This window comes from Silurus meridionalis, chromosome 6 (genome assembly GCF_014805685.1).
Source record: "Silurus meridionalis isolate SWU-2019-XX chromosome 6, ASM1480568v1, whole genome shotgun sequence".
Taxonomy (NCBI): domain Eukaryota; kingdom Metazoa; phylum Chordata; class Actinopteri; order Siluriformes; family Siluridae; genus Silurus; species Silurus meridionalis.
The window spans coordinates 9,939,361-9,966,886 of NC_060889.1; the positions used below are offsets into that span (position 1 = coordinate 9,939,361).

At 38.4% G+C, this 27,526-nt stretch overlaps 1 protein-coding gene across 2 annotated transcripts in view; it reads right to left on the reverse strand.

The window, feature by feature from the left end:
• The window catches only part of atp6v1h (ATPase H+ transporting V1 subunit H), a 39,112-nt gene extending 11,798 nt beyond the window's left edge, over positions 1 to 27,314 (reverse strand). Inside the window, exons 1-11 of one of the 2 annotated variants that reach the window (XM_046851611.1) lie at positions 27,194 to 27,314; positions 26,621 to 26,777; positions 21,055 to 21,154; positions 20,751 to 20,840; positions 18,898 to 19,011; positions 15,502 to 15,606; positions 12,426 to 12,473; positions 11,471 to 11,568; positions 10,190 to 10,382; positions 1,395 to 1,573; positions 105 to 230 (exon numbers count right to left, since the gene is read on the reverse strand). In XM_046851611.1, the coding sequence (XP_046707567.1) occupies positions 105 to 230; positions 1,395 to 1,573; positions 10,190 to 10,382; positions 11,471 to 11,568; positions 12,426 to 12,473; positions 15,502 to 15,606; positions 18,898 to 19,011; positions 20,751 to 20,840; positions 21,055 to 21,154; positions 26,621 to 26,724 (1,157 nt within the window). In that variant the 5' untranslated portion in view covers positions 26,725 to 26,777; positions 27,194 to 27,314. The remainder of the gene's footprint in view (positions 1 to 104; positions 231 to 1,394; positions 1,574 to 10,189; positions 10,383 to 11,470; positions 11,569 to 12,425; positions 12,474 to 15,501; positions 15,607 to 18,897; positions 19,012 to 20,750; positions 20,841 to 21,054; positions 21,155 to 26,620; positions 26,778 to 27,193) is intronic. The other variant, XM_046851612.1, reaches the window with a different exon arrangement.
• Between the last annotated feature and the right edge of the window lie 212 nt (positions 27,315 to 27,526).

Sequence of the window (27,526 nt, forward strand, 5' to 3'; positions counted from 1 at the left end):
TCAATCCTCTTAAGTCTATGCACCAAATGTAATTTCAGCATTCTAAAATCACAATGTCAAAACCAGAGTTTATTTGATTTGGACATGTTATATTAACCACCCACTTGAGCAATTCGTAGTTTTTCTCGTTTAGACGGACCGCATTCTCCCTCCAAAACTTCTCGGACTTGTGCACTGGACTCCATTCGAGTCGACCAGACTTCAGCTCGGAACTGTACTCATCAAAGGAGCTGAGCAAAGATGGAAAGATAAAATCAATGAACTATGCAAACAATAAGGCATTTTTTGAAAACTGGAGGTGTAACGGGACACAAAATTCGAAGTTCGTGTTCAAAACATAAAATTGCTTGTTGTTTTTTTATTGTTTTATTAATGCAGTATTTTGTTATTAACTTTCCTTCCCTCATTTTATATTCCTATTATTTCCTTCATTCACAATTGTCAGGATTTTCTCCTTTTAAGAGACATTCATGGCAATTTTTTCATTGGCAATGGCCGGACGTGGTGCGATTTCGCACATGCGCAAAACAACACTACTAAATCTGCTTCTGATATGAAGTGAGAAGCCACAATGACACTGTGCTAACTGTAGTTCCTTTGTTTGTTTTTTTCTGTACGAATATGTATGCCATTACACCCCTATTAGAAACAGTCTGTCATTTCACAAATTGTTTTTTAGTTCAAACCCACAATATCGTCGTAACATGCAGCTTTGTGCGGTCATTCATTAAAAGGTAAACCTAATATATAGGGGACTTTGTAGAAAAACAATTACTGGCTGTTGCCCATCGTCACACTTCCCCGTTCGTTACTCCCCCTACTTTCCTGTCAGTTAATGAAAAGGAACCAGACGAGTGCAGGGCCCCCGCACTATTATATCAGAGAGCAGTGACACACACTGGCATGGTAGTATTTATTAAAACTGTATCAGGCTGAGCAAACTGTTCCGCAATTACAGACTAGGGATCTTTTCCAATTTGTCTTCAAGCCCTTTATCAGTGCCACTTCGGGACTATAGTTTGCTGAAGGCTGGACATTCATGTTTGACAGACTATTTACAATTCAGAAGTGGGCAGCGAATGTTTAGTAACAGTTTTGTGCCTTACAGGTGATGAGCTTAATCGAATTGTAGGCACCTTACAAAGAGGCCAGTACTTGTCATGGAGATTGGAGTAATAAGAGAAATGACAAAGCAAATGAATAAACTAAAATTTCCTCCAGCCCATCTGTTACTATGTGTAATTTGTCTGCCTCCCACTACCCTAAAAATGCCCTGCACTCACATAACATCTGGTCTATAGTGATCTCTTCACTTTGACAGCAACTTCTTAAAATCGAAGTAACCTACAATGCTTTGCCTGATTTGTTTCATATATAACAACAAGGAATGGTACCTGAGGTCTTGGACACTTTCTCCCAGTCTCTCCAAAAGGAACTTGATGTCCTCAGAAATGTCCTCATCATCATACTTCTGCTGGTCCAGATTCTCCAGTTGTTTCAGAACCTTGCACTGAATCATGGCCAAAGCATACTCCTGACGAGTCTCCCTCTCTCCAGACTTCTCCAGCAGGTTCTGTTATTAATATGCAATTTCAGTCAATTTCAGTCTTAAATCAAAACAACATTTTGCTGAGCCCCTTATTATTGTAAATAGCAAATGATAGGCTTTATGACAGAAGTGCCCAAACCTCTTCCTTTGAAGGGCCAAAAATCAAACTTGATCAAAGACCGTGCGCTGAAACTAAATGTCGCATTATACCAAACTGTAATAAGATTAAAGTTGCCATGGTTCCCGTCATTTATAATTTCGTAATATTTAGAAACAAATATCAAATATTACCCTGTAATCTGCTTATCTTAAGCAGTTGTATAGATTAATGGCAGTTATAGTACAGTGAAGATACAGAAACAATCCCTTTTATAATACAACAGATTTTAATACCAAGCTATAAGCAAGACAGAAATATGCTTGTAATATCAGTGATCTCTAATGAAAGTCATGAAGCTGCTCCTTATATTTCTTTTCCAAAATGGGATCAAATTCACTTATATTCTTTGCATTTTGTTTCAATTGACTTTTACTGCTTAAATATAAAACAAAAAATCTGTGTAGGTGCAATTTTTCCCCCCATTTTTTCTTCCTCTCATATATTGCATTTGCCCACATGCAACTAGTTTGTGCATCTCTGCTATAAAACATACATATGATAAAATCACATGACTCTGGCCCATTCCATTTAGCTCTTGTTCTCTATACTATTCATCAATCAAAAAAAAAATAATAAAAAATCACGTGTGTTACATTAAATTCAAACTCCTCCTTCTTCTTCGGCTGCTCCCATTAGGGGTCGCCACAGCAAATCATCCGTCTCCACACCCCCCTGTCCTCTACATCTGCCTCTTTCAAACCAACCACCTGTATGTCTTCCCTCACCACATCCATAAACCACCTCCTTGACCTCCCTCTTTTCCTCCTTCCTGGTGGCTCCATCCTCAACATTCTCCTACCGATGCACCCCATTTGTCTCCAAAACGAACTCATTTCTAATCCTGTCCATCCTCATCACTCCCAAAGAAAATCTTAACATCTTCAGCTCTGCTACCTCCAGCTCCACCTCATGCCACTGTCTCTAAACCATACAACATCGCAGGTCTCACCACAGTCCTATAAACTTTCCCTTTTACTCTTGCAGATCCTCTTCTATCACAAATCACTCCTGCACTCTTTTCTTCACTTCTCTAACACACTCTCCATTACTTTGCACTGTTGATCCCAGGTACCTGAACTACTCCACCTTCCCCACCTCTTCTGCCTGCAACCGCACCACTCCACTGTCCTCCATCTCATTCACACACATGTACTCTGTCTTACTCCTACTGACTTTCCCTCCCCTTCTCTCTAGCGTGTACCTCCACCTCTCCAGGCTGTTCTCCAACTGCTCCCTACTCTCAACACAAATCACAATATCATCCGCAAACAAAACAAAGTCCACAGAGACTTCTATCTGACCTCGTCCATCAACCTGTCCTTTACCACTGCAAACAGAAAAGGGCTCAGAACCGATCCTTGATGCAGTCCAACCTCCACCATGAACCAGTCTGTCGTTCCTACTGCACACTGTACTGCTGTCACACTGTCCTCATACATTTCCTGCACCACCCTCACATACTTCTCTGACACACCCGACTTCCTCATACAATACATTTACATTTATGGCATTTGGTAGATGCCCTTATTCAGAGCGGCTTACAACTGAGCAGGGGAAGGTTAAGGGCCTTGCTCAATGGCAGCATTTTTGTAGTCCACCAGTGTGCACCTTCCTCTACTCTTATATCTCACCCTATGCTTCTCCATCTTCTTAAAATAAGTGTTCACCACTGCCATTTCAATTCTTTTAGCAAAATCTACCACCATCTGCCCCTCCACATTCCTCTCCCTAAGGCCATACCTGCCCATCACCTCCTCATCACCTCTGTTCCCTTCACCAACATGTCCATTTAAGTCTGCCCCAATCACCGATCTTTCAATCCTAGTTACACTCTCCACCACTTTATCTAACTCACTCCATAATTTTCCCTTATCCTCCATCTCACAATCCACTTGTGAAGCATAAGCACTGATCACATTTATCATCACCAATTCAACTTTCAGCTTCACGTTCATCACCCTATCAGAAACACTCTTCACCTCCACTACACTCTTCCTTCAGGATCACCCCTACACCATTTATCTTTCCATCTACACCACAATAGAACAGTTTAAACCCACCTCCAATGTTCTTGGTCTTACTCCCTTTCCACTTGGTCTCCTGAACACACAACGTATCTAACTTTCTCCTCTCCATCATATCAGCTACCTCTCCCCCTTTACCAGTCATAATATCAACATTTAAAATACCAACCCGAACCTCCATTCTCCTACACTTCTCCTTTCCCTGCCGTCTCTGTAGACGTCTTCCTCCTCTCCTTCTCCTCCTTCGACCAACATTAAACTTGAACAAGTAAGTTGATCAACGCTAATTAGATCTGAAGACAAAAAAATATCCGATAGCCTGTTTCCTGTTTAGAAAAAAGATATAAAATGGATTTAGACTGTTCCTCATAAACCACACAAAACATTTTAATGGACTATATTAAATGGACTACAGGGTGAAAATACTGGCTAGTGTATTATAGAAGACCTTCACAAAAGCACACATTAATCATTACTTTGCTGGGGGAAAGAAAAAAAAACAGGAAAAAACACATTATACAAGCCTTCTTTCACCACATGTAGACTAAAATAAAAGCCTGAAGTGTCAGCTATTGGGTCCACTCGTGCCCCCAAAACCTATTTCATTCTCATGTATAAAATGGTGAAACAAGAAATATCCTGAAATCCATTTTCTGTACCAAAAATGTACTTTAAAGGTAGTTTTTCGATGGCATTCATCTATTCAGCAAGGTCCGAAGCCACTTAAACATACTCCCTGCTTTGAACATGATATACTCAAAAATATTTAAGCATAACAAAAAAAAAACCAAAAAAACAACAACTTTCCATCCTCCTAAAGAATATTTATCATTTGGAAACTGATAGCGGTATATTTGTATATATACCCACACCATGATGCTACCACCACCATGCTTGACTCAATTATCTTGAGTCAAGATGTGTGGCATGCTGGACACCATCTGACCCAAACAAATTTATCTTAGTCTCATCAGACCACAGGACATGGTTCCAGTAATTCATGCTCCTAAACAGGTCGTCTTTAGCAAACTGTTTACATTTTTACGTGCAGGTGTTTGTTTAAACTCTGAGTGCATTTATAATAATTATTATTTTTATTATTATTATTATTATTGAACTTTAACATACACAGCAATGCCAGGGGTATGAAAAAGAAACTAGAGTTAGTGCAGTGTCACTGTGGCTACTCACTACGTATTGGATTTGTTTAAAGTAACTAGCCAGGAAGTAGCTAGCAGCTAACACTAGCGCTATAGGTTCTTTTATATCCAGCTTCAAGAATTTCTCTTAAAAGGAGAAAATCCTGACAACACACACACACACACACACACACACACACACACACACACACACACACACACACACACACACACACACACACACACACACACACACACATATATATATATATAAAAAAGAAAACAAAAAAGAAAGATGGGGCAAAAATGGCATTTGCCTGTAGTTCAGCAAGTTCTCATTGTTCCTGGATAAGAGTCTAACAATAGTGAACATCTCGATTTGACAATTTGATTTCACTCTTCCTGGCAAAAATGCTTCAAATCTATCAAATTACTCCTGTGAACAACCTTCTTAAAATTTTCTAAGAAAGTGAAAAAAAAAGGCCAGAAATTGAATTGTTTTGGAAGAAGAGAAAAAGAAAAAAATTCTGCCAATAACGTGGTTAGATAAGTGTATATCATTTTTCTAATAATGAATGTGACTGAGCTCAGGATTAACCAATTACAATCGAAAACATTTTTTAAAAATGAATGATCATACGCCTGACATTGGTGAAGGGATTCTGATTAACCCTAAATTAACAACAAATGAAAGATACAGCTGTTAAACCGCTGTTTCTCTAGGGTTATCGTGACATCTTGAAAAAGCTAAAGCATGTGCAAAACGGATTTTGCAAAATGTATATGCCCTGATGGTAAAAATTGAGTTTGGTGTAAAATCTATTAAAACGTATCATAAATAAAAACAAAAAAAACATTATAACCATGATACAGCCTAGCGCTGGCAGCATCGTGGTATGAGACTGCTTCTCTATGCATAGAACTGGGGCTTGGTAAACTTAGCAAAGATTGGTGTTATCAAATAACCCCTCTAATATTCCCTCTAATAATCTATTCTGGCATAAAATCCATAAAACTCAGACAGAACATAAAGATAAACGCCATCTTCCAGCTCAATGGTGACACAAAGCACAAATCAAAGTGAACGAAAAACAGCTTTAAAAAAAAAAAAGAAAGGCTCAGCATTTTGAAAATGACCCAGTCAGAGCCCAGATACAAATTCTATAGAAAGCCTGTGAAAGGGCTTTGTGCAGAGGGCTGTGCATAGGCGATCCATTCATAATCTCATAGATCTAGTGTTTTTTTTAATAAAACAGCAAATCCAAGATGCACTTATGCTGACAGACTCTTACAACTGTCCCCCCACCCCATTTGTTTTCTCTATTTGTTTTTCACTTACATTTTGTTGGTGGCTATGTCATAGCACCGGTGGGGTCTGACATGATTTATCTTGACTTGCTATTTTGAAAGAGGTCTGCAGAGGTTTGTATCCACTGTATGTAAATAGCCTCTCAGTGTTACCACCACAAGCTCACACATTTCTTTTTTTTTTTCAGTCTGCAAACTGACTGCTTTCATGTTTCAAAATCAGCCTGTAATAAAATACACTGAAACCAATAATAAGCAACGCTGCAAGTATAGATGAGGGAAAGCACAATTCAGAAGGGTGATTATTAGGCACTATAATTGCTTGCTCTGGGCAACTGCTGATTGACTACATTGGTGACACACACACACACACACACACACACACACACACACACACAAGCCTCAGACACAAAGGTTAGACATCGAGGTACCATCAAGTAAGGATGTGCTGGAAATACATATAAAAATGACAAGATAAATATCTGAGTACTGAAGAAAGCAAAAAGCCAAACTGATAGAGTGAAAGCTGTCACCTTGAATTATGGCAGTAATGTATTTTGGAGAGAACCGTGTTAACATATTAATCTGTCACACCGAAGTGCAGCTAAAGGGAATGCTAAATTGAGAATTGCAGTAAGGCGGCTTGACAGGCCGTGATATAGTCTCTAATAGGAGGCACTGTGTACTGGGGAGGACTTGTGCAGCAGAGAAGGAAATTGGAAATTTTAAGCATAGCACTTTGCCAGATGGTTACTAATATTTTTCACAAAGAAAGTTTAATTCAAGAAAACAGGCCGTGTCCCAGAGGAGACTGAATCTTAAATAAAGGTCTACAGTCATGACGTCGTTTCAACAGGTTAAAAGCAAATACAGCAAGCAAACATAAAATGTTCATTTAAATAATAATGCGTTATTGTGAAAGTATATTAAAAAGTACAAATCCCACAGTGACATAATTTACAATATTCTGTAAGTACTGTATATACACACACAACCCCAGTTCCAAAAAAAGTTGGAAAATCTTAAATAAAAACAATTCAATGATTTGCAAAACTCATAAATCCATACTCTATTTGCAATTAAACAAACAAACAAAAACACAATACATATCATTTTAGGGAAAAAACAAGGTTATTTTGAATGTGATGGCTGCAACAGGGCCATGTTTACCACTGAGTCGCATCACGTCATCTGTCCGTATACATTTGGGAAACATCTGGGAACTGAGAAGTCCAGCTGCTAAAGTTTTGGGAGAGAATTATTGTCCTATATTGGTCTATACAGGATTTCAGCTGGTCAACAGTTCTGGGTTTCCACTGTTGTATTTTTTTTTTGATGATGCGCCAAATGTTTTCAAATGGTGAAAGGTCTAGACTGTGGGCAGACCAGATCAGCACCCAGACTCTACTACAAAGTTATGCTATTGTAATATTGTAAAATACAGTATGCAGTTAGCAGTTAGAAGTAGCAGTAAGTTTTTTTAACTGAGCACAAACTGATAACAAGCCAGACGTTCCCTCTCCACTTTAGTCTGGAGGACTTGCATGGTTTGCAAAAAGCAATAAATATTTTGATTTGTCTGAACACAGAACGGATTTTCACTTTGAATCAGCACATTTTAAATGAGCTTTGGCCCAGAGAGGAAGGTCAGTGTTTCTGGATGATGTTCACTCATCCCTTCTTCTATGATAGAGATTTCACCTGAATTTGTAGATGACATCCGAAGATGATCACGGACATTCAATATTGATTTTTGCCCTTGTCCTTTGTGCATAGAGATTTCTCCAGATTCTTTTAAACTTTTGATATTATGTACTTTAAATAATGAGATATTCGACTGTTTTGCGATTTTATTTTCAGGAACATTATTCTGAACTTGTTCTAGAATTTGCAGACACAGTCTTTCACAGATTGGTGAAGCTCTGTCAATCATTACTAATGAGAGACCCTGCCTCTTTAAGATACACAATTTATACCCAATCATCTCACTTACCTGTTGTCAATTAACCTTTTAATAATGCTGACTTTTTCCACACTTTTGTTGCCCGTCCCAGCTTTTTTTGAGACGTGTTGCAACCATGAAAATCAAACTTACCTTATTTTTTCCTTCAAACAGTATATTATTCTTAGGTATATAAGATTTTCAAAAAAAAAAAAAAAAAAAAATAAATCACTGCGTTCTGTTTGTATTTACATTGTAAAAAGTGTCTCAAATGTTTTTTGGAACTGGGGTTGACCAAATGGAGACTTTCTACATTTATAGAAACATTTTTCTACAAAAAGCAATACAAATAAATAAACTTGGTCAATAGACTGAATTGTTATTCTTTTTTCCCTGATGAAATCTTTTTTTTACTCTCTGCTGAAAAAAGTTACTTTTTAAAACTCCCAAAAAAGTCAAACAATAAGTGTCTATAACAAAATGATTTTCACAGCACTGTTTTAATGTCCTGCCCTATTTTAAGTTATTTTATTAATTTATTAAAGTTGTTTAACCCCCTCCACAAAAAAAAAAAAATTCCAAGCACACAACAAGAAGACAGGCAACAGTATCATTTTACCACAAGCTTTAAAAATGAAACCATCATGTAATTATGAGTGCGGACAAAGGCAGTCCCTAGAGTTAATAAGATCTTAAGCAGATGAAACGAATGAAACGAAGAACTCTAATTCAATACTGCCAGAGACGTGGACAATGAATTCATTACCAAACTCTAATGCCTGTGACAGCTTCCAGCTTTCAGGGCTAAATTAAATACTAAGTGTCATGTGCCGCAGATGTAAGAATCGCAGAGTGAGAAAAACAGGTATTTCTCCCCCCCTTTAACATTAATGTTGTAGTGCAGGTGCACCTCTCCCAAGATGGTGCTTGATAATAATAAGTGGGAGCAAAATCTGGTTTCACCAAGCGTACAAGATAATGCAAGTATAATTGAAGTTGTGCAAAGCTGCACAAGTGTGCCATTCGCAGTGGAAGGGGGGACAGGCAAAATGATCCAAAAGCACACTATTAGTGTTCTGTATCTCAAATGAAGAAAATAATGGCATACTTTGTAATTTCATAATGAAGCCTCAGGAAAAAAGATAAACCTTTTTTTTTTTTTTTTTGACTAAATGCATGATGTGGTACAATTGCCAGCTCACAGAAATGAAAGCGAGGGTGTGAAAAATAAATAAATAAATAATCCATAACCCACAATGAAGACCATGATCTTTTTAACACCCTCTGCTTGCCAGCATGTGAAGATGGGAGGACATTCAGGTAACTCGTTTATGTGAGCAAAGAGAAAGTGTTGTGCAAATGTTGGTGCCGTGTGCCCTGTCCAATAAATCCTCACTCTGAAATAAAGTTGTCTTTTTCTTCTGAATGTCATGTCGCCATGATACGGCTACGTAATAAATAAATCCGGTGGTCCTCACTACTGAATTTTAAGCTTCCCGTTCGCTAATTTCTTTAGCCCTTATACACTTTGCGATATCAAGGTTTGAATCAAAAGCCTGCACAGTTTACACCTGATCACAATCGTTTCCGATATTTGTAAAAAATTGATTTCGGAGAAGAAATAAAAAGGTACATGGTGTGACGATTCAATGTGCTGCATACAGTCAAAGAGCACAAGCAGCAGCACTTCCCTTGATTTGCTGACTTCAAAGCTACAGCAAAAGCAAACAACCTCCTCAGCACCATATTCAAACCAGTCCTTATTACCGCTTATAATAAATCTAATCTAGACTGCGAGCAATGCAAATTGTTTAGCCGATAGTAGCTAGGACTGGTAAGAGCGTTGTTATGGTTACAGTGTGTGTGTTCGTAGGCAAGTGTGTAAAATCAGCACACCCTGTGCCTCTTCTTTACTCTTTAATTCATGACTATTCTATCGTTTCGCTTTACTGTAGTACTTTCTACAACGGTTACGTCCTCCCTCCCCCACCACCACCACCCCCAACAGCTTATAAAGACTTTATGTCTCGGTTGATAAAGTGCATCAGGTGACAGAGGTTGGCGTACCCTGAAAGCAGCGAGGATGATGCGAGTGACCTTCTCTTTGACAGACTCCTGCAGAATGTCGGAAAGGGCGGGCACCACGTTGTACCGGCGCAACTGCTCGCACAGCTGAGGGCTGAAGGCCAGAAGCCAAACGCAGAAGATCATCTGGTACTGAAGCTGGAAGCCGCACTTGTTACTCAGCACTGCGGTGATGCTAGAAGAAGCACAGCGCAAATGTTACACATGTTCCAGCCCACGCTGATCTGCAAATCTACAGGGTGTAACGGTACACGTGTTTGAATCGGGTGCACATGTGTAACGAATGCAATCCTTTTTATGTGTGAAACATACCCACAGGAACGTATTAGGTGGCGGACCGCAAGTTTGTTTGGTCGCGGACTGTTTTTATTATTATTATTATTATTAAACTTGAAAACATACAATGCCAGGGGTGTGGGGAAAAAAAAACGAAAGTGTATACTGGAAATATGAATTGTAGCGTGCCGAAATATGATCCGTAGTACTGTTTTGTGTTTACACGAAATTGCAGCCTTAAAAGCAGAAAATCCTGACAATTTCACATATCGGGGTTGTGAATCAATGAAGGATTGAAGAAATAAAGACATTTGTTAAAGTATGCTGAAATATTTAGAACAGTTAAATAGAATATATCTTTAAACAAATTAAATATTAAAGTAAAACAAACAAACACACACTTAAATACACATCTGCACTACGCAAATGGGGTCTAACTAATGTACAAATTCTATTACTATTATTATTTTCCAATTATTTAATCGTATATAATCAATTGAATTTGTGCCAATTTAACCGATTGGGCAAATAAATCAATATCATAAAAAGCGCATTGCATTCATTTGTAAGCATTTTATTTAAAATTGCTTTGAAAATGTGAACTGTTGATGTTCACAAATGTAAATAATTATATACTGCGTTATTAAAAAAAAATAAGAAAAAAAAACAACAAGCAATTTTTTTTATTTGCAGAAATTGCATTTCTTCCCCCTAACTATACAGAAATTAAACCAAACTGTGAATTAAAAACTGTGACAGAAACATTAGACTGTGTTGTGTGGATTGTAGTCTGTAAGTATAAACAAATACTAAGGGAAACAGGTGGGGGGAAACTTGCATTTTTCGCATGACTGCTCATTTGGTCTCATTTGTGCTTCTCAAGTGCTTATCAGTCAGTCTGGTAATTGACGCATTCGAATGTTGTTGTTTTTTTACCGAATGCTATTAAACGATAAAAGTATTAACATTTAAAGCACCGAGTCTTACCAGTTCACTCCATCGGCTTCGACCCAGGCGAACCTATACTCGTTCACCCTCAGCATCAGCTGCAGGCAACCGGCGACGCACTGAACATACTGAGAGCTCTGTGCAGGAGGGGGAGGAAAAACAACCATACACACGAACAAACGTAGACAAACGCACACACATATTGACATGCACACAAGACATAGACAGATAGGACAAAACTGTCAGAAGATGAGCAACATTAACAATCCACAGAAGCAAGGGAAAAGGGTGCATGGGATAAGGCCATCCTGTGTAGGAGTTAGCAGAAGAGAACACAATGAACCAAGGCCACCCGAAGTAATACAATCGATTCGCATTCGCCTAAGCACGTGCAAGACCTTAGGGGGGAAAAATCGTGATCATGCAAATTTTTAAAGACAGACGTTCCCACAATGCAGTAGAAACAAGACAGTGGTGTCTGCAACCTGGATGGAGAAAGGTTAGCAGAGAGGCTGAGAGCAGGAAGAAGATTCAATTAATCGCTGCTAAAGAAAGAGAGAGGAGAACAGAGATGTGACGTTGCAGACCAGCATGAAGGAATTATGCATACAATGCGAGTGTTCAAGAGGAGAGGGGTTCTGAAGAACAGCAAATTAGTGGGCTGAGATTTTGTGAGTGCTGACAGGAAATTGAATTAGGGATATGCCAGTTTGCATCATAGCGACAGATTAAAGAGTGGCATGAAAAAAATTTCACATATTACAACGAGTAAGTCGTAATCAACCAATAGAAGATTGGGAACCCAAAAATTTAAAGCACTGCATGGGTTTAGATGAAGAGAGACCAGTGTGAGAGTAGGAGCAGAGCTGTAGCGGTAAAAGGGGAAATCGAGTACATGTGAATGAAAAAGATATGCAGCAGAGGTCAGGTAATGCCGCATTGAGAACGGATGTCCTTCTGAAAGCTGACCAAGGCCTCTCTATAAGATACTTACTTCACTGGGAGAGATGGTTCCTGTTCCTGTTTCTGTACCTTGCAGTTTCTAACAAAAGATAACAAAAAAATCAGAAAAGAAAAGCATGTGTGCTGAGGTAAAAACTTAAATGTTGATTCTTGTCCAAAATCTAGGCTGTAAGAATGGTTATTGGAAATCTATAGGAGTATATAGGAATCCAATATGGAAGTACAATCAAGGGGATGAATGAATAAATAATTACACTGTGTCCACTGAACAAATGGTATTCAGTAGCGGGCGGTCAGAGCAAGCAAAGCCTTCTCTGCTGGCCTAAACACTATCAGAAGCACTGACCTACATTTACAACCTAAAGTCTAAGATATTTTCCATGAAATTTTATTCATTTATTCCCAACAGTTTATCTTCTTCTTTTCATATCGTTTCTCTTGGATGCACCGCTTCCAGTACGTGTATGTGGAAATTATATTATTTGTCCAATCAGATTTCAGCCTCTATGTGCTGCCATGTCAATCTAATCTGCTCAGGACCTTCAAAGTCAGGACTGCTAACCTTTTTACCATAGTCTCCTTGAAAATTAGCTCAGCTAGCTGGCCCAGAGTAATGTCAGCATTTTTCCGTCCTCTGATTGGATGGTCAGAGGGAAACTTTTACAGCCAAGTTCGACTAGCAAAACACGTGTGTAGCTCTGCACACATTAATACATCAGAGTTAGACTTTTTTTTATGCCTATGGAGGAAGAGAAATTGATTTGGTTGCGGACATACTGAAAAAAACATTGTCAAGAAAAGCTAGACGTCGTGAGGAGAGGTCGCCAACCCCGAAGCTAGCTAGCGTGTCTCAGCCCGGGAAAGGGTTTGTTCACCACTTCCAGACCAGTGAATACAAGCGATACCACTGGCTTACAACCTCTGAGGAGCGGTGCAAATTATGAGTCGCGTTGTTATATTGCGTTTTTGTATAGCATTGATGGTTTCTATAATTGCGGTGTGATAGTGGTGGTATTAAGAGGTGGATTAAGTCGGGTAAGTCCCCACTGAAGGCTCAGGTACCAAATGCACGGCCCGCCACTGATGGTATTTGGTATTATATTATTTATTAGGAGTGTAAGGAGTGTAACGGTGAACAAAATGTGGGACATGACTCGGTTTTTAGTCACAGTTCGATTCGTTTTCGGCCTGCTATAAAGCTCTGATCTCAACCCTACAGACCACCTTTAGGATGAATTAGAACACTGACTGTACCCCAGGCCTCCAAAAAGGATTGGACTTAATTGAAACAAAAAATGAAGTGTGAAATGAGATTTTCAAAAAGTCAGGTTTCCAGAAACGTTCTTTTGCGTATTGTGCATAAAAAAATTAAATAAAATAAAAATGTGCACAACGCAAACTGAATCACTATGTAGTGTTATATAATAAACCAGACCTGGGCAAATTGTTTGACCACGCATCCACAACAAACAGAATGTACGTAATGATTTTCAATCACGGTTGCCAGGTGAACAAGCAGAAACCCTATTTCACCACAGATTGTCACAAAAGAAAATGTTTCATTTTGATACGTTTGTTTACAGACCGTACGCACCAACTGGTGTATATACCAGTAACTGTGCATAATACAGTAAGTACATTTCTATGCAATATTAAAACAGCTCACTGAGCAAAAAAAAATTATAGCTGATAATCTTAAATACCATCTTTCCTTTCCTAAATATTGGGCAAAACTCCACTGCCTATTTTTTTTTCCAACCATTGCTTGACTGTTGAATTTAAGATTACATTTAAGGTTTAGTTGCTGCTTTTAATCCTTGATAATTGGACTCGTGCTCTGCTAACTCGGCAGAATAGATCATTCGTCCACCCCTGTATACAACGGGAGAGAATGAAGAAATGTATGGTAGTCTAAGAGCCTTTTAAATTGTAGACAAATGAGAATGCATCTTTAAAAGGTTTTTATTTTTTTTTCCATATTTGGTTTTCTATCCAGCATGTTAATTTTTTTTTGCTTTATTACAGTGAGGTGTTTTATTAGCATAACAGAAAATGTGAGTGCTTTTTGTTGTCACAGGTCCTGCATATAGGAAAAATACAATAAAAGCTGAGAGGCAGAGCCATAAAAGCCGCATTTCCCTCTTCATTAAAGGTACTTTCATTTAAGTGCTATGAATTGTAAGCATTTTTTTCTTTCTTTATTTTAAAATAATGTTTTCAAATCAAAGTTCAGCATGCATATTAATAAAATGCATTAGTGTGGTAAAAAGATGGGGGGAGGCATCAACATTATGGCTCAATCCAATAATAAATATTTGATTTGTGATCTGTGCTTTCACCTCAGATTTTCACCTCAAAAACTGATCCATGTTCAACAGGGTTGCCTTGTTGTGTAAATAAAAATAATAATAATAACGACATTTTAGTAAATAGGCAATTTTAAATGCTACTTATATCCTTACACCAAAAGGATCCTTCATTTTATTGTTTTACTACCACTTACTACTAAAAGTAAAAAAAAAAAAAAAAAAAAAAATGTCTTGAAAAAATAAAATACAATATTGCAAACATAGTAATTGATGTAGATGTGGATCAGTTACTGAGCTTAAAAATATTTCTATTGCAATTCACTTTGTCACTAAAAACTACCGAAATACAAGGAGAACAAAAAAAATATATAATTTGCATGATGCTTCTAGTATTGGAAAGAAAGGTGGAGAACACAATAGAAGTTCACTCCAGCAGCCGCTCTGGCTTTGGCACAAAGTAATTAGCTTATGAGAACATCAAAAGGCACATTTTTCAACTGAATACACTTCAGTCATGTGGTCTTGAAATATCAATACTACTTTGATGCCCATCCACACCACTTACCAAGAACACAATGGGTTGAATGAAAAACGGAAATACCTGACATCCTGTACAGGATCACACACCGCTCGACTTTAGAAGGAACTCGTATGTAAAGTGCAAGGCGGTGAAACGTGATGTGGACTGGGTTTGGTCAATGTTCTTCTCATCGTTGTTTTGGGGATTAATAGAATTTGATCTCACACACATTTTGTCATGCTGCGGAATGGAAACATATATACAGTACGCTTCTCTACCTGGGAGCTAAGCTGAGTCTTGATCCAGTTGAAGTAATAGTTCAGATCACTCCCTTCCATCAGATCCCGGCCCCAGGCTGCCAGCTTGGCGATGATCCTGGCAGCCTAAAAAGAAAAGGGGAAAAAAAAACATTTATCATGAACATCTTGGCATCAGATAAAAATGCTTCAAGTTCAAAAAAGTTCAAAAAGTTAACAGCTGCAAGACCGAAAAAAGAAAAAGAAAATGACACGAGATTCCTGCATATATTCAATCCACATAAAGTTACAATATCATCAGTGCCACTGGAAAGTTTTTTTGCTCCATCATCCGGAAATTGAGAGTTCAAAGGCTGCAGCCGTCCCTGGCCCAAGAGAGCATAATTGGCTCTGTTCTATGAGTGGGAAGAGTAGCTCTCCTCTTTCCCCTCTATCAATTAGAGCAGTGCTAGTCATTTCTCTAGTGTCTATGTCTCTCAGGAATATAAAAGAGAGGGCAGGTAGCACTCTCATCCAAGTGCATTCAGATGCCTTACAGCAGTTCAGTACGATGAGATTTCTCAAAGGAACTGCATGCTTTCCACAATCCCTTCCAAGAGAAAATAAAGGGGGAATGAACTACAATTAAACTTTTTAAACGGGCATCATTGTTAACGTATAATAAATTAATAGAAATCATCTGAAATCATCTGGATCATACAGAAATCATGTTCTGAACCTCAGTGGGCAAGCCGTCGTTGGGTCCTTGGGGGACCGCTGTTTTAGACCACTGGACTTGATGCTCTGGACCTGAGCTACAACCTGGTGCTGTGCTATGGTTGTTACGTACAATCAAATCTAAAGTCCAATGAAACCTGCTCTTCGATTAATGAGAATGCGGCGTGAGCATTTTTCCACATACATCGAAGCAGGTGTCTTCCGACCACATTCGTCTTTTCGAGTTTTCAAGCATGGTTTGTTGCATTAGGTCCATTCAGGCGATTGTTTAATCCACAAGTCATTTTTTCGCCACTCATTCATAATTTGATGGTGACTGGTTATTACTGGTTATCCTTACAAGTGATACAAGTGAAATGTTAGCGAGGAAGATGGTTTTCAGATGGTTGCTCAAAAAAATTAAGCAAGTGGTGAACAGTGAGAAATTGACTGAGTGAAATAACGTGAACTGGATACAACTAACCTTAAGCCCTGACCAAGTGTGATTCAGAAGTCAATGATCCAGCTACAAAATGTTTTTATAGCAGTATCACTCTGCTCTATGCATGACCCCTATATGGACAACGCTTGCCGAGTTAAAAGCAAGAAGGTGACTGAACGGCATTAAAAGATTACAAATAACACGTGGGTTGCTAGGTAACAGAAATAAAACTAATCTATAATTGAAATCCGCACTTTTATATGATTAAAAGGATTTCGTGTAAACTGGAAGGCGGACACATCTTTCAGGTTTAAAGCACCGTAGGCTGAGTGCAAGTCAAGTGGAGATTTGAAGGTTCAGTCGCAATTGTTTTTGCTGGTGGGTTTTTCTTTTCACCCTCTGTTCCCTGTGTCTTAAATTCACTGCTTGATGTGCACGCTGCCTGAGGCACTTGTCACGATTGGACAGAGACACACAGCTGCCACTTCTAATTTGTATCCAGCTCGACTTTTTTTGTTTCCATGCGCCGAGAGTCAGGTTCTCGCCACTCACCATTCCATGAACCTTTTCTTGTGATTTCCCAGTGAAAATGAGTGTGAAATAGCAGGAGTGTGCATTTTATATGGGGCTCATTATGTTTCAGCTGTTCGAATCCAGATTTCGCATTACGATTTTAATTGATGATTCAAAATGCATTCAATTGAACATTTTCTCATTTTGTATATGTAATGCATCTGAATTTGTAGTGTGAACCTGTTGCACATTTAGTTTACAATATTAAACCTGTGTTTATTATTGGCACGGAAAATTGAAAATGAAATTGACACGGAAAAACGTATCCGTTTTTTTTGGAACGTTGAATATTTGGAGGATCGTGTGCCGAAAGAGATACGCAGCATAAATCAAAATACAGATTGGTACTGATTCTATAAACTCACGGCTGAAGAAACAAACCCAGGACATCGCTCTGGATTCGGAGGATATTTACTCTTGACCTTTAAAGAAATTCAATAATGCCAGAGAGTGTTTTTTGTTTTTTTTTCTCAGGGACGGGGGAAACACACCCTCACACTGCAAAACAGAAAGAAAATGATTTATACGTTCTTTCGTTTTTCTCCGAGATTGCCCCGAAATCATACATTCCTAGTTAATTTTTTTTTTTTCAATTTTTAATCATTCGCCGCTGTTATTTTTTAGAAATACTTGCCGTCCTTTTTTACATTTTAATCATCAAGTATTATTAGGATTATTAATCTCCCATTGCCAAAAAGATGAGTCAGTGTTCATACTTGAAACTTTCTCAAGATAGCTAATCTAGACTATATGGCAAAAGTTTATGGACACCTGCTCAGAAAATTCAAATGAGCTTTTTGAACAGCCCGTTCCACATTTTGTCCCCATTTCGTACTGTTACATCTCCTGAGAAGATGTGAAGTGTAGTTGTGAAGATTTTTGCTCTCTCAGCCACAAGGACGTTAGCAAAGTCAGGTACTGATAAAAGAGTGAAGAGGCATGGGGTGCATTTAGCATTCCAATTTATTCCGAAGGTGTTCAGTAGAGTTGAGGTCAGAGCTTTATATCAGGCCATTCAAGAGCTTTCACTCCAACCCATGCAAACCACATCAACATGGAGCATGCTGGAGCAGGTTTGGGGCACCAAAACACATCCTATGCAATTGTGTGTCTCCAACTTTGTGATGACAGTTTTGGGGAAGAATCGCACATGGCTGGGAAGCATAGGTGTCCCAACACGTTTGTCCGTATAGCGTGTTTTCCTATTTGAGAACAAAACATCCAAGCACCCTAGACCAGTGGTCCCCAACCCCCAGGTCCGTGGGTCAATTGGTACCGGGCCGCCGGGAAAGAATTCATAACTTACATTATTTCTGTTTTATTTATTATATGATTCTGAACGATGTCTTATTTTGGAAAATGACGGGATTCTCTCTTCTCCCAAAAAAAGGTTGGGGACCGCTGCCCTAGCCCATCAAAAATCACATGGCTGTAGGCATGATCATGACTGATGACAACTGGCATTTGCAGAAATTTAAATAAATAAATAATTGAAAAGAAGTTCATGGCCAAGAACATGGCACTTTTTAAATTTCATGTGTCTGGTCATCGTAATTGCTGCTTATGTCTTTAGGAGCGACTCAATAATAGAAGACAATCTGGGCGAGTAATTAAAGCAGACACAATTTACTCAGAGTGTCTGGTGGCTGTTAGGGAAAATGAATTTCGATCATCTAATTGCAGTAGTGTTTGCTTTAATAACTTACCATGTGAACGGTGAAAAGGTCCTGGCGGTTCAGCATAGGCAGGAAATATGACCAGGCGGTGTTTTTTGTCTTCTTGGCATAATCAAAGAAAATGTTGACTCGCTGATGATTTTCCTGGGTTTGGGTGGAAACGTGAATGTTTATTTAGGACTCACAGGGATAAAAAATGCTTTAATAACTATAAAAGCCTAATTGCATACTCAATTAATCCAGCAATTTAAAGCCATATTGACCATTTATGATTTTTTTTTTTATTTGCACCACTAAACTGTCAGATGTGTGAGAGGTGACCGAAGTGTTAAAATTCAAAGCGGACTCCCAGATGCTGAATTGCGCTGGTGAAATGCTGAAAATTGTAACGCAGTTAAAACGTACCACTTTGGCAACACCATTTTCTAAATTTACTGGTGACACGTATATACAGTTAAAACCTCAAAGAAAATGAAGTATTTTTAGCCACTAGGTGCATGAACGGCTCATTATCAAACAAACGTGGTAGTACCTAAATCTTGGTAGGATTTACATAATTCCTTAAGCACTTCATCAGAAACACTTGTACACCTGCTCTTCCATGCAATTATCCAAGCAGCTGATCACACAGGCAGCACAATGCATAAAATCAAGTCAAAAGCTAAAGTGACTTAACATTATGGCCACTGATCAGGCATACATTTATGACCACATGCCTAATATTGTGTGGGTCCCCCCTATTGCTGCCAAAACAGTCCTGACCCATTGATTAATTACAGCGTTAACTTCCTCAGCAATTTAATCTACAGCAGCTCGTCTGCTGTATGGACCACCCACGGGCCAGCCTTCGCTCCCCACTTGCATCAATGGACCCTGTTGCCGGTTCACCACTGTTTCTCCCTTGGAACACTTTTGATAGACACTGCAGACCGGAAAACGCCTCACAAGAGCTGCAGTTTAGGAGATGATGTTTGATTTGGCACATGTTTTTATGCTGGATGCCCTTCCTAAGGCAACCCTCCCCATTTATCCGGGCTTGGGACCGGCACTAAGAGTGGCTGGGGTTGGTTCCCTGACCGGGGATCAAACCCGGGCCGCAGCAGTGAGAGCGCCGCATCCAAAACACTCGACCACCAGGGACCCCTCTGACCCAGTTGTCTAGCCGTCACAATCTGTCCCTTGTCCCCCATTTTTCCTGCTTTGAATAGTCAACTTTGAGGACACAATGATCACTTGCTGCCTAATATATACCACCCACTAACAGATGCCATGTTGAAGAGATAAATCAGTGCTATTCTCTTCATAATGTTATGCCTGGTTGGTGTGTGGTTTCATGCCTATGCTTACAGTTGCTTCAGTGTCCAGTTCTGATATGTTTTCCTGCTCAGCACTGCTCAACCAATTCAATTCAGCTTTTAAAAATAACTATTGACCACAACCACTCTTCTCTGTCCTCGCTCATAAACAAGAGGTTTCTTCCTCAAAACTAAAGTTCATTTAATGCATAATTCTGTGTCACTCCAGAGACTGCTGTCTATGGAAGTTCCATTACCAGATGAGCTGTTTATGAAACAGCGCAACCAATCCACCTGACATCGACTGTTTTCACATAGATTCAATCTTTCCCATTCTGATGTTTAACGTGAATATTAACTGAAGCTGTTAGCTTGTATTTGTGCGATCTTTTCGTCAGAATTGTCCAATTGAATAAAAAAGGTGTGATCGCAGCTAAAACCAACATGGTGACCTCTAAATAGATTTCCTCTTGAAACTACAATGTTTAAACAGATACTTCAGGTAATAAGTGAAGGTCAGCACCTACTATTATATATATACACATTTATTGTATACGCTTATTATGTTTGTGAGTGAGTGTATCGTACCTGCAAAGTGTCATCGATCAAGGTTAAGATGTACTGAACCGTCTGCTCCTTCGATATGTGAGCCATTAGGTTAAGAAAAGTCTTTGCACACTGCAAACAAACACTGATTTTTAAAACAGTAGTGCAAACACGAACATTCATTCCCAGAAGGTATGAAAGTCTTTCTGGTGAACACGATCATTAAAAGCTTTGATGTTTTACCTACAAAAACGATCCTTCCATTAACGTGTTGAAAATGTATTAACCTTCAGTACATTTAGTACTTATTACCGAATAATCAACAAACATATAAATCACAACCGACCTGATGTCCTTCGTTCGTCAGAATTGCCTGCTTCTGCTCAGAATGAGCGACCTCAAACTTCTTGATGAACTCGCAGTCTTCTCCTGAGATCATCTGGCCCCTAAACAAAAGCGAATTCAAGTAAACCCTCTGTAGTTACCCCGAAAACAAGTACCATAATTGGGGAAAGCTTTTAAGTGGTAGTTTAATGGTTTAGGTTCTGGGTTACTGATCGGAAGATGCTTTTGGGCCCTTGAGCAAGGCCCTTAACCCTGTCTACTCCAGGGCTAAACCAGGGTAAAGAAAGAATTTCAGTGTTGAAATGCATAACCACCAAATCCACACGAATTGTTCAGCTGACAACAGAATCGACATGTGATATGGCTTTTCCATTCCCCTGACCTAAAATCCGCTGAAAACGTGCAGATGGTCTAAAGGTCTAAGAGAGTTTGGGGATTATTGGGGAAAGGATAAGAAGAGTTTCTGTAGAAATGGCGGAAATTGTGTTTCAGTAGGAACAGTGACTCAGCAGACATCCATCTGACGTGCTTTTAGTTCTGTGGAAAAAATCCGTAGTAAACTAGGCTGGATTTTGTGGTCAAGAGTACACATGCATGACTGCATACGAGTGTGCGTAAATAACTGTTCTTCGGGTGACTGAGAATGTAATTGCAGGAAACGATAAGCTATCTGTCAAAATAAACAGGGGGTGGGTAAAGCTGTAGTGCACAAACCAGTCATGAAATCCATCATTATGCAAAAGAATTGTGTAAAATGTCAATATTTCACATTTGCATGCAAAAGAAAAGTACCTGAATGCTTAACCACTACTGAGGAGGTTGTGTGACTCTGTTATACCATGTGGGCATTTTTCTGGCATGATTTGGCTCAACTTGTCCACTTAGAAGGAAGGGTCACTGCAGATCAATACAAAGCTGTCCATTATAAGATGTGTCTGAGAGGCTTTTCCAAGCTGATAAGGAGCTGGGAATTGAATTGCTGCACAGAGCTGATGGAAATGGAATTGACCATGGCAGGCACACATTTTATTTAGCTTTAAAAGGACAATCAAATTGACGGGTGAATGAATTCCTCTGAAAGCAGAACGGAGTGCGATTTAATTTATAATGCCACAGTATACCTCATCCGAACTCTATTATCATAATAATAAATAAAACATTTCACTAAAGCGAATGGAAATTATTCCAGAATTCTGAGATTTAGGATTTTTATATATTTTCCTCATATGTATTGCCAATTTTTTTTCCCCCACTCACAACTGCCTTGTCTTCCTTGGACAGTATTGTCCCACTTAATGTGAAGAAAAAAACAATCATTAAGACATAACAGTGGGATGTCCTCAAACAAGTCTCTCAGCAGTGTGAGTGGATATTATAATGTGTGGTGTCTTCACACAGCATGGCCTTTTTTTTTTTTTCTTAATTTAATTTATTAGATACATTTTGAAATCTCTTAATAATAATTCTTCAGTACGAGCTACAGGTTGTCACTGATCCAGTAGTTTCTATTCTATCATCTAATAACAAACATAATCCAATAATTCCATGGAGTTTAAGCTTTATGACCTTGATTTAGTAGGACCAATTTGGGAATAATGTTCAGCGAATGAATGAAAGAATGAATGAATGAATGAATAAATGAATGAATGCATACATATATGCACAATTTCATGATTTCAGTCTGGTCTCTTGAAGCATTAAGGCTTATGGGGGGCATCAATGGACAGAATCAACATTTTGCTAATTGTTTTTAGTGGCCTACTGGTTGTAGACATGGTTCTCCTTGGATACTGTAAGAACCTAAATGCAGCATTCAATGTCACTGATCATGATATTTTCATGGAGAACAATTGTTCGAGACAGAGCTTGAAAGGCATTAGTGTACTTATTTACAAAGATACACTGGAGGGTTCAAACCCAAGCATCGGGATGTGTTCAAATCTATAGCTGAAAATAGCTGTTAATCGACAGTCAGCTGGAAACATATTAGGATTTAAATGCAAAAAGTTTCCAGAAAACACCTGTAATTACAAACAAAGATAGTTCAATTAAGCAATGACTCAGGAGAACATATAATTACACAACTCACTCTTTCTGTCAAACAGAATAGGAAATATACTCTATATTGTGGTCATATTTAATCTGTATAGTTTTGTATAGTCTTGGTCTGTACTTTTGATTCACCAATAGCTGGAACTAAATTCCTTGTTTGTCAACACACTTGGCCAATAAACCTGATTCTGATCAAATGTAATATGGCACGGATGACTGGCTCTTTTGAGTACAGTAATCCCCTGCTTTAATCTCGTAAAATGTTAATACAGTACAGTAAAAAAAGATTACGGTGACGTGCATCTTTAACTCGGCCTCTTTTTTGACGTCACAGGACACGTCAACTGATAAACAAGCAGAGAAACTACACATAGGCTACTACAGAACTGCATGCTGTACATGTACATGTAAATGTGATGCAGTGTACTGTATTTCTTCCAATTTACACAAAATTCATCTCGCTATATTCTTGCAAAAGTTCCTGTGTGTGGGAGGATAATTTATGGCTTAAACATTTTATTTTATTTTTTTTAAAGCATTTTTGGGGTGGCGTCCGTTCATCGCGGGGAATTTTTTAACGTAACCACCGTGATAAACGGGAATTACTGTATTTAAAAAATCTCATAGGCTGTTCCAGCATAACAAACTTTAGACAAGTTGCAAAAAACATTCAGTGAAATGCCTTCATTGAAAAGGCCAAAAAAGAATTGACAGAAATTTTCGAGCTGATGGAAGAAAGTCTTCTCAACATGTATAAATATTGAGGAGAACGGCCTTATGCCATATTCCAAATACTACACCAGGTTCCACTCTCAAGAACAGGAATCTGAGGATACAGATTCAGAGTGGACGCAGGTTCAACAAAACTGGACGGTTAAAGGTTGGAACAATGTCACCTGATCATCAGTTTATAATTGATCATATCTTAAACCCCATTTCACACATAGTTCCACCCTCATGATTGGCTGCTTGGAAAAATGCGTGAATGAGTTCCTAATAAAGTGGTCAGCGAGTGTAAAAATTCAATACAAAGTTATTTTATACAGAAGATAAAAGTTAGACTTAGACAACAGTCAAAGACTGTAGTAAGAAATCACTGAAAATCTGGCATTATAAATGTATATTTCAGAGCCCGGTAGGAGTGTATGAGGGCTAAAATGAGAAGCACAAGATTTAAAAAAAAAAAGTGTGGCTTTTGAAATTCCACATTATACAAAATTACAAAAGGTAACTAATGTTTTTGTCTTGATAATTAAAAGCGGCCACATGTGTGCTCATGAAGTCCAAAGACCCTTTTATTAGGTTTTATTTCACATCCAGAGATTTCTAAAGCTTCATTTCAATTTCCTTTTCAAACACAAAAGTTCTTCCAACACAAATGAAGTTCAGCGTAAAACAACAAAAGAGAAAAAAAATTATAAAAATGGAGGCTTAAACTATAATAATTGTGCAGGTCAAGATTTTCAATACATGCTGACCACAACTCGTTCGTTTATTTCACGCTGCCTGTGACTCATTCGTTTATTTTGTCTGCCCACGACTCGTTTGTCCAATTCGCACCGGTCGGGACATCATATGTTCGCTGGAACCGTGAGTTTCTTTTAGGTGTGACGCATGACAGATGAGATAATATATCATTATAATTATCTGGAATGAACCAGCAGATTAATTTAAAACATGCGTTACCACTGCATGCGACCAAATACTATTTATTAGCTGGATAAACGAAAGAAAGTTTGTCCAAAGCCCCTTTTAGAATGCGCTGTTAAAATGAGGCAATTAACTCCTAACTGCTTTCCAGCTGACAGCACAGCCCATGTTGCAGAACAGCCAGAGACCTTCTGCTTTTAGATTTTGTGGGACAAACACTTTTTTTTTAAGTTGATCCTTGGAATAAATGTACTTCACTATTATGTCTCTTAAATATATTTAACCTATGGAAATGACCAACACACATGCACACACACACACCATCATATTTATCAGGAAATAAAATGTTGTCCTGTTTACCTTTCTACAACAGTAATTACATCAAAACAGTTAGAAGTGTTTGTAGATCATCTTGTACATTTTCATACCACACACTGTGTTAAAGTGTTATATAAACGAAAGGCTTTTCGCAACCGCTGAAAAGTAGTACGTTCCAAACTTATGCAATACAGACAGATTTAAATCACTTGATTTACTTCATGTTACAACAGGGGGAAAAATGTTGAAGAGTGAAGTTAACAACCCGCTTATAATTAAATTTCACACCATGGTGATGTTGTATGTGATAATAAAGTCAGTAAAGTAAAGAAAAAAAGAGAAAATAAATAAATAAATGAATTGTAAGGTGAATTTCTTTGTGACTCTTTAAGTAAGACGTCAATAAATCATAAATTCTAATAAAATGAGCTAGTTTTCAATCGTTAAAACGAATCTATTTGACATAAATAAGCTGCACATATGCGCACGCACACACACACACACACACACACACACACGGACACACACGGACACACGGACACACACACACACACGGACACACGGACACACACAAAGTGTCACAAGACACTGAGACCATCTTTGTCATTTAAGAAAACTGTTTAGTTCCTGTTTTTGAAGAAAATCCAGGGGAAGTATGAAAAAAAAAATGGATTCGGTACAATTGTCTAAACTAAAAGAATAAAATCAGAACAGTAGGAATGTGCACGTATGTATGTATGTATGTATGTATGTATGTATGTATGTGTATGTATATATATATGTATACACACACACACACACACACACACACACACATATATATATATATATATATATATATTTGTTTGTTTGTTTTTTTTTTTTTTTTTTTTTACTGTATATAAAAAATAATCCTTCGTAATCAAACTAAAGAGGTTTAGTTTAAAGATGAATTTTCTTATGGAAATTCACTTTACGGCCAAAAGTTTGTGGACACCTGACCATAAGATTAATTCTTTAATGCTTTTGAACATCACCATTCCACATTTAGTCTTAAAATAACCTCCACGCTTTAGGGAAGATGTTAAGTAGGCTTGAGGTCAGATCTTCCACTGTAAAATATGCAAAATAAATGTTCATGGCTCTCGTGATTTGAGTGAAGTGAAAATGTCATGCAACCGAATAGTGCGTGTTCAAAACGGATGAAATCTTCTACACTTTCTTTTTAGAGCCGAAACTTGTATATCACTCAGATTTGACGTAACACAACAGGAGGGTTTAGATATGAATGTATGGATGGATGGATAGATACTGTTTATTAGTTAGTTATTACATAGCAACAAAATGCAGTTTAGCATCTACCAAAAAGGCAAACAATAGCAATTATGCAAATTGACAAGTGCTGCTAAATATGCAAATATATGCACAGCGTGTAATAATACAGTTACATAAACAATTGTATATCCTATAACTTTGTGGTGACAGTTTGCAGAGGAAAAAACTAAAATGATAGTCATGATGATGATAAACAAGAAGATACTTTGCATTTCTATTTAAAAGGGACTTACTGTAAGTAGGACTGCCAGTTGACCTTGTTGGCTCGGACCTCAGCCGCCTTGGCAGCGATGATGTTGGTCGGGACAGCAGCGTCCACTGCTCCTCGGATATCCATCTCCAAATCCTGGCTTGTTATTCACCTCGGGAATGAACCGGTGACTTCTTCAGCTACAGGGGGGACAAACAGAAAAGTGAACCCCTATAGGCAACACACTGCACCGTCTCAGGCCACAGTCTTCATCCTCAATACACCAGCACTATACACTGATATATGATATTGTCATTTGTATGCGAGCATTTGAGAGACACATAAACGAATCGTTTGCTAACTTGCCAGCTAAATATAATATTTCAAGAAGACATAAAACAAAACGTTAGTATTAGTAATGAATGGAAATATCTGTCTATCAGCTGACCGGGTTATACTAGCCGACTAGCAAGTCCTTATGCTAAGCTAATTCTGCGTCTTTCACAGCGGGGAAAAGCTCTCAACCTGCATTAATCCCATAACCAGTCAACCACTAAATAAAAACAAATAAACAGCCCGTATTTATTTTCTTATTTTTTTTTGTAACATGAAGTACCTGCTGCTTCGGCTGGCCAAAAAAAACAAGCAACAACGCGTCACGAGACTGCTGTCACGTGATACCCTCACGTGCAAGGAAGTGAGTGAGGGAAAAATTAACCCTTCGCGTGAGCCGCGAGGGCTCGCGGATCGTTCACGCGCATGCGCAGTGAGCGCGCGGCTTTATCCAATCAGAGGGCGATTGCTTGCTGCAACGCCATGATAATGCAAAAGTCACTGCATTTTGATGAAGGAGCTGTTGCAAAGGTGGACAAAGTGCACAAAACCATGTACTCGATTGTTATGTCATTAATGAAGCGATACATTAAGTAAACTTCAAACTTTCACACGA